This window comes from Polyodon spathula, chromosome 9 (genome assembly GCF_017654505.1).
Source record: "Polyodon spathula isolate WHYD16114869_AA chromosome 9, ASM1765450v1, whole genome shotgun sequence".
NCBI classification, from domain to species: Eukaryota; Metazoa; Chordata; class Actinopteri; order Acipenseriformes; family Polyodontidae; genus Polyodon; species Polyodon spathula.
Genome location: NC_054542.1, coordinates 26,294,282 through 26,309,897, shown reverse-complemented (window position 1 = coordinate 26,309,897; position 15,616 = coordinate 26,294,282). Strand labels below are relative to the sequence as shown.

The following is a 15,616-nucleotide window of genomic DNA, read 5'->3' as shown; positions in this document are numbered from 1 at the left end:
ACACCGGAAACAAGCGCCTTAACCACTATGCAAAACAGCCGGGTCGTCTGTATTCCTGATTATAGAGCTTTTCAACTCATCTCATCTCATTGACAGAGGACACAGTACTGCTTGTTATATTTGCATGCTTCAGAAGATAACTTCTATTTTTAAACTTTGACTTTTATTAACTGGATTCCTGTTGTTTTTTGCCAACAGGTTGAGCTGGTAAACATTGGAGGTGCTGACATAGTGGATGGAAATCATAAACTTACCTTGGGTTTGATCTGGAGCATTATCCTCCACTGGCAGGTGAGGGGCGTGTCGTGATGTTGTTAAAGTTACGTTTGAAAGTGGTAGGAATCAGGGTTGGAATCAGGCTGTGTGCGGGCAGGCTGGTTTGATGTTAATCCAGACCAGAAGCCAGTACACACGGGTACAAAAACAGATCACATTTATATTAGTATTATCAAATGCTTTACCATACAAAGCCTAGTTCTACGGTTTTATTCTATAACATACATGTCATAGACAGGTACTTTTATTATTTGTCCTGATTGTTAACCATGTTACTCCTGATACATCTCAGGAATTTCTTTATATATTTAGCAGTGTACAGCCCAGTTGGTGGCACTGAAAAATTATATACATTGCCTATGCACAGTAACCGATTACTAAAGGATCATTACTGTGGGTTTGAGGATAAATCATGGGAAATAGATTTACAGATTTACTGTCAAGTGGGTTGTGTTTCCTCCTTTTTTGTAATAATAATAATAATAATAATAATAATAATAATAATAATAATAATAATAATAATAATAATAAATAAATAAATAAAACTAATCAAGTTGAAGAATATGACTCCTCATATTTGATAAGACATATTTTTTGTCATCCAAATCATTGATTTGCAGTGAGAAAGTATGCAGGGACTGTTTTCCTTTCATATATTTTAATATTTATGCCACTTTCACAGTTACATTAGGTGTGCTGGAACTTTAAAATTGCATTGCATTAAATTGATAAACAACTCTAGTGGAATTAGGTTATTTATGCAATACATTAAAATACATCAAAAGGCTGTTTGTGATGCTTGCAAGCTTATTTAACATCCAAATATGTCTAACTGTTGGGGATGCATTGGGGTCAAAAGTAATTTAGAAGGATACTGAGATAAATCCATTGACTGATAGTTATAAGTAATCCTGTTTATCCAAATTCGTTATTGCTGGTCATACCTTCAAAGCTTCACTGAATGTGATGAATGCATCCGATGGTTTCCAATTTATCAGAGGTAACCTGATGTAATTAAATGTAAGGGAAAGTATGTAGTACAGCATATTATGTTCTTCTTCTCTCAGTGGATTTCTGTCACATTTTGTATTTTAAATGGAATTGAATGGTTGTTCCAAATTTTCAGTACAGTGAGATTTGTCCCTCAACATTTCTCACATATAAGTAGGTTTTGATTCATAATCACAAAGCCACAAGATTGTTATTACTGCCTATTTTTTGTGGTGTAAAAAAACATTATTTCTGTCTCACACAGGTAAAGGATGTAATGAAAAACATCATGGCTGGTTTGCAACAGACAAACAGCGAGAAGATCCTGCTAAGCTGGGTGCGCCAGTCAACCCAGGACTACCAGGAAGTCAATGTTGTCAATTTCACCAACAGCTGGTCTAATGGTCTGGCCTTCAATGCACTTATCCATAGTCACAGGTAGGATTTATTTATTTTATAACATTGATCTCGCAACCTTAAGTGATGGTTCACATCAGCTTCATGAAAACAGAAATGTGTAAATATAGATGGGTGGTATTCAGTAAATGGCAATCCAAGGCTGAAAAAATAGTTTTCATCTTTGTAACTCAGGCAATGAACAATAAACCAGCCACTAGTGTGATCACAATGGGGTTACGACTTGGGATCCTGAAATATATATAGCCAGTCACATTTAGAGAAAAGCAACCTGGTATGAGCATGAAATACCGTATTTAGTATTCTTCTTGTTAGGGTTCCTTTTCTATATCATTTTCTATTTCATTCATCACATCCTAGTGATATAATTAAAACTAAAAAAGGAAAGCACCCCTTTGGCTCAATGTAACAGTAAAATAAGTCTTCTCTCTAAGTGCAGATGATAAGTATAAACCTGTGCCTCTGCAGTACACTGCACTTCAGTGGATATAAGAAATCCACTGAGGCAAAGGGTTGCAAGTTAATGGTTACAGTCTGTACCAGCTGTACTTAGAGAGAAGACATGATTGAGGGCTTTATGGAGGCTTTTAACTTAAAAAAAAAAAAAAAAAAAAAAAGTCAGAATGTGATCAAGGAAACAAAGAAAAATATCTACAAAGTGATTCTAAACAACAAAAAGATTACATGAGTTAAGATATATGTAATCTGTTATACCCATAACAAGTTGCCCTTCAAAAAGGCTATATTTTGCCCCCCAGTGATTCTAGACTTATATACTTTACATATACTTTACAAATATATTTTGACATACCTCAACTATGCAGAGTTTCCCTGGACCATAGGTTTGGGAAATACGTGTATCTATGTCTATTTTTATAAAGCAAGATATTCTGGTGCATAATTTGTATTTTCCAGTCTTAATTGTGCTAACGTGCTGGTCTTCAAGCGAAGATATATCCATAATATATTCACAGAGGCCTGTCAATTTACAGTGGCTTGCGAAAGTATTGACCCCCCTTGGCATTTTTCCTATTTTGTTGCCTTACAACCTGGAATTAAAATGGATTTTATTTGGATTTCATGTAATGGATATACACAAAATAGTCCAAATTGGTGAAGTGAAATGAAAAAAATAACTTGTTTAAAAAAATTCTAAAAACTAAATAACGGGAAAGTGGTGCGTGCATATGTATTCACCCCCTTTGCTATTAAGCCTCTAAATAAGATCTGGTGCAACCAATTACCTTCAGAAGTCACATAATTAGTTAAATAAAAGTGTCACATGATCTCAGTATATATACACCTGTTCTGAAAGGCCCCAGAGTCTGCAACACCACTAAGCAAGGGACACCACCAAGCAAGCGGCACCATGAAGACCAAGGAGCTCTCCAAACAGGTCAGGGACAAAGTTGTGGAGAAGTACAGATCAGGGTTGGGTTATAAAAAAATATCCAAAACTTTGAACATCCCACGGAGCACCATTTAAGCCATTATTAAAAAATGGAAAGAATATGACACCACAACAAACCTGGCAAGAGAGGGCCACCAAAACTCACGGACCAGGCAAGGAGGGCATTAATCAGAGAGGCAACAAAGAGACCAAAGATAACCCTGAAGGAGCTGCAAAGCTCCACAGCGGTGATTGGAGTATCTGTCCATAGGACCACTTTAAGCCGTACACTCCACAGAGCTGGGCTTTACGGAAGAGTGGCCAGAAAAAAGCCATTGCTTAAAGAAAAAAATAAGCAAACATGTTTGGTATTCACCAAAAGGCATGTGGGAGACTCCCCAAACATATGGAAGAAGGTACTCTGGTCAGATGAGACTAAAATTGAGCTTTTTGGCCATCAAGGGAAATGCTATGTCTGGTACAAACCCAACACCTCTCATCACCCCGAGAACATCATCCCAGCATGGTGGTGGCAGCATCATGCTGTGGGGATGTTTTTCATCGGCAGGGACTGGGAAACTGGTCAGAATTGAAGGAATGATGGATGGTGCTAAATACAGGGAAATTCTTGAGGGAAACCTGTTTCAGTCTTCCAGAGATTTGAGACTGGGACAGAGGTTCACCTTCCAGCAGGACAATGACCCTAAGCATACTGCTAAAGCAGCACTCGAGTGGTTTAAGGGGAAACATTTAAATGTCTTGGAATGGCCTAGTCAAAGCGCAGACCTCAATCCAATTGAGAATCTGTGGTATGACTTAAAGATTGCTGTACACCAGCGGAACCCATCCAACTTGAAGGAGCTGGAGCAGTTTTGCCTTGAAGAATGGGCAAAAATCCCAGTGGCTAGATGTGCCAAGCTTATAGATACATACCCCAAGAGACTTGCAGCTGTAATTGCTGAAAAAGGTGGCTGTACAAAGTTTTGACTTTGGGGGGGGGGTGAATAGTTATGCACGCTCAAGTTTTCTGTTTTTTTGTCTTATTTCTTGTTTGTTTCACAATAAAACATATTTTGCATCTTCAAAGTGGTAGGCATGTTGTGTAAATCCAATGATACAAACCCCCCAAAAATCCATTTTAATTCCAGGTTGTAAGGCAACAAAATAGGAAAAATGCCAAGGGGGGTGAATACTTTCTCAAGCCACTGTACTTGGCACTATTTTCTTCAAGAAATGTGATTGGCTTGAGCATTTTTAAGCAGTCAGTAATGCTAGTTTAATAAATCATCCAGCATCATAAAGAAAACATCTGTCCATCTGCATAATTAGCTGCTTCACAACTTATTATGCGACATTGGTGCCACTGGTGCTGTTAATGGCAATGCTCAGTACAATGTCCTTGTATAAACGTTGAGGGGTTACAATATATTACTCCATTGTCAAGAGAATTGTTAAGAAATGCAGCCTTCATAAGGGAAAAAATGGCAGCATTAATAAATCCCATATTGTTCCCCAGACAGTGGAAGTAATATAAAGGTAATTTGTTCAGGAGTCATTCACATGTCAAGCTTCAATCACAGATGTTCTGTGAGGGAGTTAATATTTAAATATTATTATTAGTGTTCAGTATTTCTACTGAGTTATACAGTTTAATTAATAACCAACTCTTTTCAGACATTACAACAAAGGATTGGACAAGAAGAGTTAGCTAAAGCATGAGTTAAAGTTTTGTGTATGAAAAGGAGCTATTACTGATTGAAATCTGCTTTTTAATAACCACATCATCAATTTCAAAGTAACTTAGTTAAACTGGAGTCGTTCCTTTTGGATGTCTTTGTCTTGATAAGCCTTTAACATGGTTCAATGGTGTATTTATTTGAGTGTGTTCTTGTTTGTATTTACATTGCAAATCAATAAATTGACTGCATTTTTGACTGTATCTTATGGGATGTCTGTGTGGGATATGTAAATTAAAAGGTTTCTCGTAAAACTGTATCTGTACTTGCCTATTATCAAATACTGTTGAATTGTCAGTCACATTCTGCTGTAGCCTCATTATTGGGGCAATGATGATCAGTGGTAGCATTAAGGGAAGAATTATACCCGCTGGAATCATACATGTGTTTGTGTGTTTGTTTTATTTTTGTTATCTTTTTTTTTAATTATACCCGCTGGAATCATACATGTGTTTGTGTGTTTGTTTTATTTTTGTTATCTTTTTTTTTTTTTTTTTTTTACCACAATTGCTGTTGTAAAAAAGAGCATTTAAGCCGCACAATACCTGATTTAACATGGCAAGTGCAGTAGGTAGAAATGTAGAATGTTCTTCACCCTTTGCCAGGTTGTCTAATTTACGGTAAAAACTAACCTTTCTAAGCCAAGGCACTTAGAGTGATATAGCCCCTCGTGTGCCATAGTAACCAATGCAAACCAGCATGAATAATCTCGGGATTCATTAATCTGATGGTTCAGCATTTTTTTATATATAAAAACACCAGTTTTATCGGCTTTCATCCATCTGCAATCTGAAAGGTCTACAAGGATTTGAGATACAAGTGAGAAGGAGTCCTTCAAGTTGAAGGCAATTATTGTGTTCACTATTTAAAGTATGACAGACAGGGCGACAGACCAAATGCAATTGTGCATATGGATTTGCTATATGAAAGAGAACAATAAAAGTGGCATAAATGTATACATTTAAACATGTTAAAAGATACTTACTGTCATTCAGGAATTCCTAAACCCTAAATTCCTAAAAATTCAGAATAATATCTCTGTAAACTACCACATCGCCATTTTAAACCTGTTTCTATCTAATCCAATTGCAAATAAAGAGATTCCACTTGCCAACAAAATCTAAATTGACTTGGACAGAAAAAAAAGTGTGTTGTCTGCTTCCACAAGCCATCACACATAATTTATTGATGCATAAGTCCAACTGTTGTTGTTTCTACATGTAAATATTGCTTACTTTTGCTACTATTGCTTATTTTTTGTATAAAATACAGTGCCTAGTAATATCTTTCAAAGCGCATTTGACCTGTGGGACTGGTAGAGTTTCTGACAGCAGCTTAAATAGTTCAGTGCTCTGCCATTCAAGCACTTGGCAGGCCTGCAAGGAAATAATGCCACTGTCAGTTTTTACTGCATGCTAGGGAAGGCAGTATTAATAAATCACTTTTTCTTGGGTAAACTGTAGCATTGGAATATGTTGATTGGATTAATATATTGTACATATTAGTTAAAAAATATATTGGCTTTAAAATTGTATTTTAGGAGCAACATTATCAACAGTCTTAACCCAGACAACGGCTTTGTATTTCACTATGTTATGTAAACTGGCCCAAATGTCCCTACATTACGATTCTTACCATGCTGTACATTTCCCCAACACTGCACCTTGTATAAGTCAGTATTTAATGTTCCATTTAGTAACCATAATTGTAATACAAAAAAACTACTTTTACATTAACAGAAAGAGAAATTGACCATCAATGAAGGCTTGTCATCTGTCAGTAAAGTAAAGCTTCCAGTGCCATTGACCCATGTTCAGTGGTATTACTATAATATGTTTCCTTAGCACTCACATACCACAGTAGCTTACTCGATTGTTCAATAGAAGCCTTTGTTGACTCATTCTCAAGCTTTAGTGACACCCCTCACCTGCTCTCCTCTCCTGAAACCTTACTACTCATGTCAATCTGTCGGCCAAACAGTCCAAATTCTCACCGCATTCCAGAAGAATGAGCTTATTATGAATGTCACCTACGTGCTCCACTATGATCGCTCAGAAAGAAAAACTGAAAACTAAAAGAGGATCTTATGCTGTTTGGTTTATATTGACTTACTTTTACAGTAAATACCTGTAGGTCTATTTAAAAAGAATTGTGCATTTTACAACAGCACTTATAAAAACAAACGAGGAAAAAAAAAACTATGGATACTTTGACGTGCATAAGAAATCATTCTGGAGTGCATCGCAGTAAAATTCAAGAGTTTATGATATTGCCTGGATTCTATAAAGTTGTACTCCCTGGGCCTTTTCTTTTTAGAAATGATTGCAATCCAGAGAGACTAGATTAAATTAATAATCACGTTTCCTCTCCCAGGCCTGACCTCTTTGAGTGGAGCAGCGTACTGAAGTATCAGTCAGCGATTGAAAAACTGGACCATGCATTCAGCACAGCCAAACAACACCTAGGCATCGAGAAACTGCTGGATCCTGAAGGTGGGTTCAAAGAGGCATTTAGTCTCCTTGTCTATCTCTTTCCATTAGATAATGTCAGAGACAGTGAATGCAGATACTGTAAAATAAGTAGATTGTGATAGGCACATATTAGATTTTCGGTTAGCTACTGTGTGGAGATAGCAGTTGGTTGCCATACTACATGTTGAAGGGGAACCTTGCAAGGTATGATTTTTTTTTTTGAGCTTGCAAGTTTTGGAAAGAGAGAGATATACGATATGGTGCTGTGTGTCATAGGCCAGCTGTGTACATGTTATACTGTGTTCATGTGAATGTGACCAAGGTAACCTTGTCATTAAAGGACACCAAAAGAGGCTGCCTCCCAGGGGTGTCACTGAGGGTTTTTTTCATCACCCTTTTCAGTCTTGTCCCATTGCTTTGTGAGTGCCGGTTGCGCTTCCAAGTGCTGCTTTAACGCATTTGAACCTACTTGTAACTTGTTGGTTATTTTTGTTTGTTACTTCAATTATCCTAATTAACAAATTAAATATTTGAGTTGATGTTAATTATAAAATGAAAATAATTTCAACCTACATATACAAATAAGAACATAAGAACATAAGAAAGTTTACAAACGAGAGGAGGCTATTCGGCACATCTTGCTCTTTTGGTTGTTAGTTGCTTATTGATCCCAGATCTTCACTGAGTTTACAGTTATTTAAGTTGGTGGGATGGAGGAAATGTGTGTGATTTTAGAGATGAATAGACAGTAAGAGACAACAATTAACATACACCAGTTTACAGTATCACATCATGTATTTTAGTGAATACTGCATCACTATTGAAACTACAATTTACTAAATTTACTAATTTAATAAATGTACTAAATTTAGTAATAAAGCAGTATAGAATACAATTCTAGGACGGTGAACATCTTTGCATGTTCACCGTTCACCAAACATAGACAACGGGAAAAAATATTATTTGGGGGGCTGATTAAAACTTAATAGCTTAGACACTGGCTGCAGCTGCGCTATTCTTTTGCTAATACAAATTATATGCGTCTACTTAAGTGAAATGCATTTATTGTAATATTCATAATACTGTAGCGGGTTTATAGTAAAAATTAGACAATGTGCTTGTTAATCATAAAAATTCAATTTTGTATTAAATCGATTGTCACTCAGATTCTGTTCACAGCAACACAATAAACAGCAGCTGGTCTGGCACTACACACGAGACGTAAGCTATACACAAGTCTAAGCCTCTTCTCTGACACGGTTCTGATTACCTTACAAGCATTTACAAGAACAAGATTCAGTTTGTGTGCCATGCAGTGGGTGTAGATGGCCGTTGGGTGGTTTATTTACCCCTTATTTTCTACTGGACTCCGTTTGTGTTTCTGGACATAACGCTTACCCCATCGTAATGCTTGACAAGTGACACACAACTGAGCTCGATTTACTTGTGGCCTGGTAATTTTTCCATGTACTCCTACACTCCAAGTGAACCTTGCAGGCAGAATGACAGTTTTTCTTTTCATTGATCTTTTTCCAATCTTGAACCCCCTTCTCCGTGAAAGTGTTATCCTTGTATTCAGAAGAGCAGTGAACAGTTCTACAGGGATAACAGAATACAGCATCGGCACGTACACTGTATTCAATAAAAGGATATCGATCAAACAAAGGCAATGAGAATAATCGATTTTGCTTGACTAAAGAACTTTTGGGATAGGTACCCAACTTCACCAGTACAGGCCTACTGGATTGGTCCCCTAATTTTAAATCAATTGAAAAACCACCAGCAGCAGCAGCAGCACTACTTACATTTTTATCTGCGGTGTGTACTTCGGCGGCAATTCTGCAGTGTTTTCCTAGCCGGCGGTTTGTGAAGTTAGCTTCAGCTGAATTTCCTCATTGTCTACATCTGTGGTACAACTTGACTATTTTCGTTTAAAAAAATTCCTTATGTCGGGTGACATTTTCACCACTTTGCACGCTCGCAATACTGTACTGTGCACAGGGCATAAACCAATCTCAAACTGCAGCAAACTTTATTTTATTATGTCAAAAATCATGAGACACATCACCCGCGTCCCGCCCCAATCCACAGTAAAGGAAGCCTCTTCACTCTGCGAGGCTACAGGGATTTTGAGCACCTTGCAAGTTTGTTATGGGGTTTAAAGTAATTGTTGTGGTAAGGATTTAGAAAAGTTTGTTAATGTTTTTTTATTTTTAATAGTTACTGTACGTTTGGGGGGACTGATCCCCGTTAGCCCTGGCCTTCCGCCGCCTATGCTGTCAAGCCCTCTTAAAGTGTCTTGGGCTAGTCGACGACGCAAAAAGGATGGACGCTGCGCACTTGAAAACCTCAGAGAAGTACCCTACTCAGTTGCTGATGCGCTGGGAGACCGCACTGTGTTTGATCCCTGGAGCCAGCATTGCATCTGTTGTGTGTACTGATGCGCCAGGGAGGCAAAATACGCTGACCTCTGGAGCCAGCATTACACTTCAGTCATCAACACCAGACAGAAGGATATCTACATCATCAGATGGAAGGAAACGCAGATGGATCAAATTAGTTTACAGTAAAATAAGCTATGTCTTAGTTGGTGCTTAGTTGGAGTCGAATATCAGTTGATGTTTTAACACCTACTCTCATGTAATGGAAATCACACTTGTAGCTCTTAAATGAATCTCAGCTTTCAGCCTCGCTCCATTCACTTCTGCTTATGCCAATATTCCACCATACACACAAGTTTGGCATACTAAAACGGTATAATATCTTTACAAGTATGACGATATGCGTATAATGGCTCCTCTGCACACTAATAATTTTTTCATTGTTATTATATCTATAGCAGACAGTAGTACATAACTGAAAACAATGTATTTACCAAGAACTGTTTTAGAATAATAAATACAAAACAAAAAATGTTGATTTTTTTTACCTTTATTGGTATTACTGATGCTTTTTGTCACATACAAACCTTTACATTTTTAAATAGTACAGCTACAATGGGTTCCGTGGAAAATGCCCCCGGTACCAACGTTAGGCACGGTGCTTGATATAGTGCTAAATGTACTGTATTTCAATGCGAGACTTTATCTTTTTGCAGAAATTAGCTGTTTTTATTTGCTGGTCTGATCAGTTTCTTCCCACTGAATTTGCTGTGTCATCTCGTGATTTAGATAGACCACAATTTTCTCAGAATGCTTTGCTTGTTTATATCTGTACTGTACATGAACAAGAACAAGAAGTCACCTGTGCTTCATTGCGGTCTGTTAGCTCATATTGTACACATTACTAAAAGGTAGGACTGTTTTGGTAGGACTGCAATAGAAATGAAATGAATATATTTTATCAAACTCAGTATAGCTTTATCTCTGTGGATGGTTCTGTCATGGGGAAGGCTGTCAAGATACGATTGAGAGGAATTCACAAACAATTTCTTAGTGGAATAGAATACATATGCAGATGTTCCATTTGGGAAGTTGAGTTCAAAAGCTAAAGCTGATCTATACCGTAATACTAAATAAGAGACAGTTTCCAGGAGGATGTTTTCTAATCCTGGTTATGTTGTAATCAACGTATACTCTTGTCAAAGCCGCTGTTTTTGGCGTAGGCCCAACGCCACCAATTGTGAGACTTTTTTTTCAGTTGTTTGTTTTTACACTCATTCTTGTTTAAATACTCCTTACCAAAGTATGACCAAAATCAAATTTACTGGGTGTTGACAAGAATGGAATATATTTTGTTAGTGAATTCTTTAGGCACAATACGATTCTTAATGTAGTCTTAGACCCACAGAAATCTGAGACAGCTAATTAACATGTCACATTAAAGTGAGCATGTTAGGTGATGACAACCTGACATTAAAATATTTTGTTAAATGGAAGACATGAATATAAAATCTCAGTGTAACATATTGTCTGGAATTAATTAACCAGGTGGGAAGTTAAATATTTATGTAGCCACATAACAAATTAAATAGCAGGTTATCATACATCATACAATAAGGTGTTTTAGGCCTTTCAATATTCTGTTTATATTTTTATTGAATTGGAATAAATGTGTACATGTTTTATATTAAATCAATTAATTAAGGGATTATGTTTTATCTGTAATTCAATATGTTAATGTAACATTATTCAGCAGATTTCATTCAACTTTATGAAGCATAAATTAGTTAATTGTATACGGTGATGCAAAACTTTTGGCCATAGCTGTAAATATATACACACATTATTAACAACTTGCTCTGCCAAAATAGATTATGCATGATTTACAAACGTCAAACAGCACTGTATATTCCTTATTAAATATTTTTTGATGGATTCTATTACTTCTAAATCTGAGGATTTAAATAATTATATCTATTGTGTCTGAAGTATATTACTGCTTCCAATCATCCAGGATCTCACATTTGCAGTCTCTGACAGGTCTTTGGAAGAGTTCTCATTATTCTCTTGGAGGGGTGAAGTTTAGATAAACCGTGCACATTGCCGGCACCTCTTCCTGAGGTTTTAGAACAAAATGGGCAGCGTCTGTCTGAACTCAAAGTAGTCAAAGCAGGGACGGATGTCTGGAACTACTTAATGTTCATGAACATGGCACTGTCAGGTCCCTAGGTTGATGCAATTAACGGGTCATGAAATATTGACTGCTTGTTACAATGTCTGACAGTATCAACAAAGTGTAGCTACCAAACATCTCAATCGCATAGGCTGTTTACATCGTCATTTAGGAGGGGAAAAGGAGGAGAAGAGAAGGTCTAGTCAAATCTCTCACCTGCCAATAAAAAAAGTATTACTTGGAAGTCTAAATCACAAAGTTACTAAGCTGGCTTTTGACTTCCAATGAGAAATCTGCATAAATAAATGGGAACAGAGCAGCAGAATGAGAATATGGCTTTGAACGAGAAAGGAGTCTGGAGTACAAGAAAAGAAAAGAAAAAACAACAACAACGTAATCTTCACAGAATGAGATCTGACAAGCCAGCATGCGAAGGATCACCTTAGCTTTCTGCGAGAGCTTCAAGATAAATTGTTTTGGGATTTAAGTGATGAAGGAGAAAAATACATAAGCTGCATCTGTATGATGGAGAATTCTGATGATTTTTCTAAAGAGGGCTTTTGTAAACATTAGCAAGCTACAAACGTAACCAAGCGCTAATATTTACCTCTCCCCTTACATCTCAATGTCCTGTCATGAAAGTGATTGAGACATCCAGCGGAAGTAATCAATTATAGGCTGGCTAGATTGGTCAGTGTACTCACTGCATTTTGTGTTTTAAGTAAGCACTTTGAAGTGTGCTGTTTTGCATGGTTGATAGTGCTTTACATCACTTCAAGGGGGATAGATAGTTCAATAGGAATGCATAATGTTGGTGGTGGTCAGTCAGACACGATTTGTGATGTTCCTTACAGTGAGTATAGGACACTGTGGTTGTTGTTGATTCTCAATTTGGGATGAGCTTCCTTGGCTGGCTGGTGTAGGAATGGACAGTGTACCATCACATTATTAATAATTAGGGAGGGACTTTTGCTACTATACCCACATTTATGCTATGTTATTGGATTGCTTTGGGGTATATTAATAGAGAGTGTATATGGAGTTGAGTGACTGGCAGCATGTTAAACTGCCGGCCTCATGTCACATTAGGGTAATGCACAGTAGGGAAGGTAAATAAGGAAGGCTGTGCGGTGGGGCAGGGAGAGCATGAGATGGATGTGACTGAGCTGGATTGTATCTCTGTCATAGCCAAAGGGCAAGATATCGGACGTTAGAGGCCTCTCAGTATGTGCAGGGAATTAGTACAATTCCCTGCTGCTCCTGGGGGTGAAAAATGACTCCTCTGGTGTGTGTATTTATCAGCCTCATTTTTTTGCAGAAATGTGGACTGTAATCCTCAGATTGATACTGTTAAATATAACAAAACTGTAACTTAGTTCTTAGCTTCTGATAACCTTTACTTAACCTAGCAACCGTTTTGCTTATTTTTGTGTTTTTAGTAGTTTCTTCTGTTTAAATTCTATCCCAGCCACTGCAACAATTTCAGAACTGCAAGTGTGGCTTTGACATACCCTCCAACTTGTAAAGACTGTTGAATACAGTGAATACAGTGTGTTAGACAGGCAATTTTACACAACAGTAATCTGCCATTATTTAAAAAACTAAAATCCATTGACGTCCATTTCTACAAACCTAAATGAACTGTGTAAACAACATGAATATACTACTATATCCCCCACACACCCAAGCACACACATGCATGACTTGAAAGCATGCTACTGGTTTAGTAAAGTTAAAAAGTAAAGTACTTACCATGTGCCTGTGTTTTCCATGCTTTTCCCCTCGCCTCCAGTGTTCTCCCTGTGGGAGCCGGTAACTCTTGGCAACCTGCCTTAGGGGCTCAGTCACCGTCAGGCCTCTTTTCCATAAAGCCGGCTCTCCACTGGGCCAGATTGAAAATCTATTTGCTAAACTAAACACAGAGATTGTGTCTTGTGATTGGAAAATGTTCAGTCACTAGCCCTAAAAGGTTTAATAAAAACAGGCCTAACGTTATACAACTGTATAAGTTTCAGCTTGCTTTAACTTTTTTTTTCTTTTTTTAAATTTAGTCATTCCCAATTATTTTTGTTATTTTTTTCCAATTTGAAGTGCCCAATTATTTAGGCTCAGTCCACCGCTACCACCCCTGCACTGACTCGGGAGCGGCGAAGACGAACACACGCTGTCCTCTGAACCGTGTGACATCAGCCGACCGCTTCTTTACACACTGAGGTTTCACCATGCAGCCACCCAGGAGCTACAGCGTCGGAGGACAGCGCAGCTCCTGGGCAGCTACAGGCAAGCCTGCAGGCGCCCGGCCAGACTAAAGGAGTCGCTGGTGCGCAGTGATCCGAGGACACCCTGGCCAACCTAAACCCTCCCCCCCCGGCGACACTCAGCCAATTGAGCGCCGCCTCCTGGGAACTCCTGTCCACGGTCGGCTGTGGAACAGCCCAGACTCGAACCAGCGACGTCCAGGCTATAGGACGCATCCTGAAATCATGTTGCAGAGAGTTTGCATGCTGTCTCTGTGTGCATACTTCAAGAAGTTATTAGTGATCAGATGGATCAAGACTACCTGGGCCAGTGCTAATTGGAAACACTATTGGATAAAATCTAAGTCTATACTGTACTGTGGTGTACTAACGCCACTCTGGAAAGTGGCAAAATCATAAAATGCTTTATTTCAGGGAATATGCAGGGTTTTAGCCATACTGTATTTTCCTTGATCGGTATTAATGGCCAGTAACAGACTAAGACACATATAGATCTTATTGTTTAGATTAACAAATCGTCATTCTTATTTAACTCCTACAACAAGGAATAACAAGGACCAAGGATCGTTCACTAATGCAGTAGTTATGAATTATCTTCAGAAAAGGCAACTGTTTTGTAGTAACCACCTGGAGGCTGTAATAGGCTGTTCCTGTCAAAAAAAAAAAAAAAAAAAAAAGCTTTTCAGATTTGACACTATTATTTCTCAACAACAAAAGGCTGCTGGATGATGTGATAATGATAGATGATGTGTGGTGCTATTCGCTTGCTATTTGCTATATTATAGGGATGGTGGTGTCACTGATATGGCACTGGACCAATATAGGATATATTTTGGTTTGAAATACTTTTTTATGGAATACCATTTTTTTGGAGAGGCCCCTATGAAATTTGTCTTTTTAACGGTGGAATGATGTTTCCCATTTTAACAGTAGTTTTTTTTTTTCAACATTTACTTTCAATATTATTTTTTCACACATGTTCAGCTAGGTTCTGAAAAGGCAAATCAGTTGTGAATGATTACAATTTGCAAATAATATGCAGTAGAATTTATTTCAGATTTCTGTTATGAATTCCTGGTGAAAATCAGCAATAGACAAAAGGGTAAATATTTTGCTTAGAAGGAACAGCTTGGTAGAAAGCCTCACTGCTCTCTGTGAGTAATATGTCAGGTTAATCTGGTAATAAAATATCAAAGCAGACTCTAGCCTTGCTTAGACCCTCAAGAAGGTCAGTAACAGTAGTCAGAAATATACACACGATGTCCTGTAGATTTTATAAGTTACGACATGTGTGATCAAAAGATTAACTTTTTCCTTGACAAAACCAGCTCTTTCCAGGCGGCCATAGTAATTGTTCTTTATCACAGCTTTTTTAAAATGTTTTATAACATATTTTATTTGACCTGTAATAAAAGCTACAAAAAAGCCAACAGAAACCACTAAAACATTTTAAACTGCAGGGAGACTTGTAAGCTTTATGATGTGTGTTTTTGTTAGTGACAGAAATGGAGTCCATGCTTCAGA

General features: G+C 37.6%; 1 protein-coding gene across 10 annotated transcripts in view; it reads left to right on the top strand.

The window, feature by feature from the left end:
* Positions 1–15,616, top strand: part of dmd (dystrophin) — a 728,160-nt gene that overhangs the window by 208,356 nt on the left and 504,188 nt on the right. For all 10 annotated transcript variants that reach the window (XM_041259003.1, XM_041259005.1, XM_041259010.1 and 7 more), the window contains exons 5-7: positions 199–291; positions 1,532–1,704; positions 7,183–7,301. In XM_041259003.1, the coding sequence (XP_041114937.1) occupies positions 199–291; positions 1,532–1,704; positions 7,183–7,301 (385 nt within the window). The remainder of the gene's footprint in view (positions 1–198; positions 292–1,531; positions 1,705–7,182; positions 7,302–15,616) is intronic.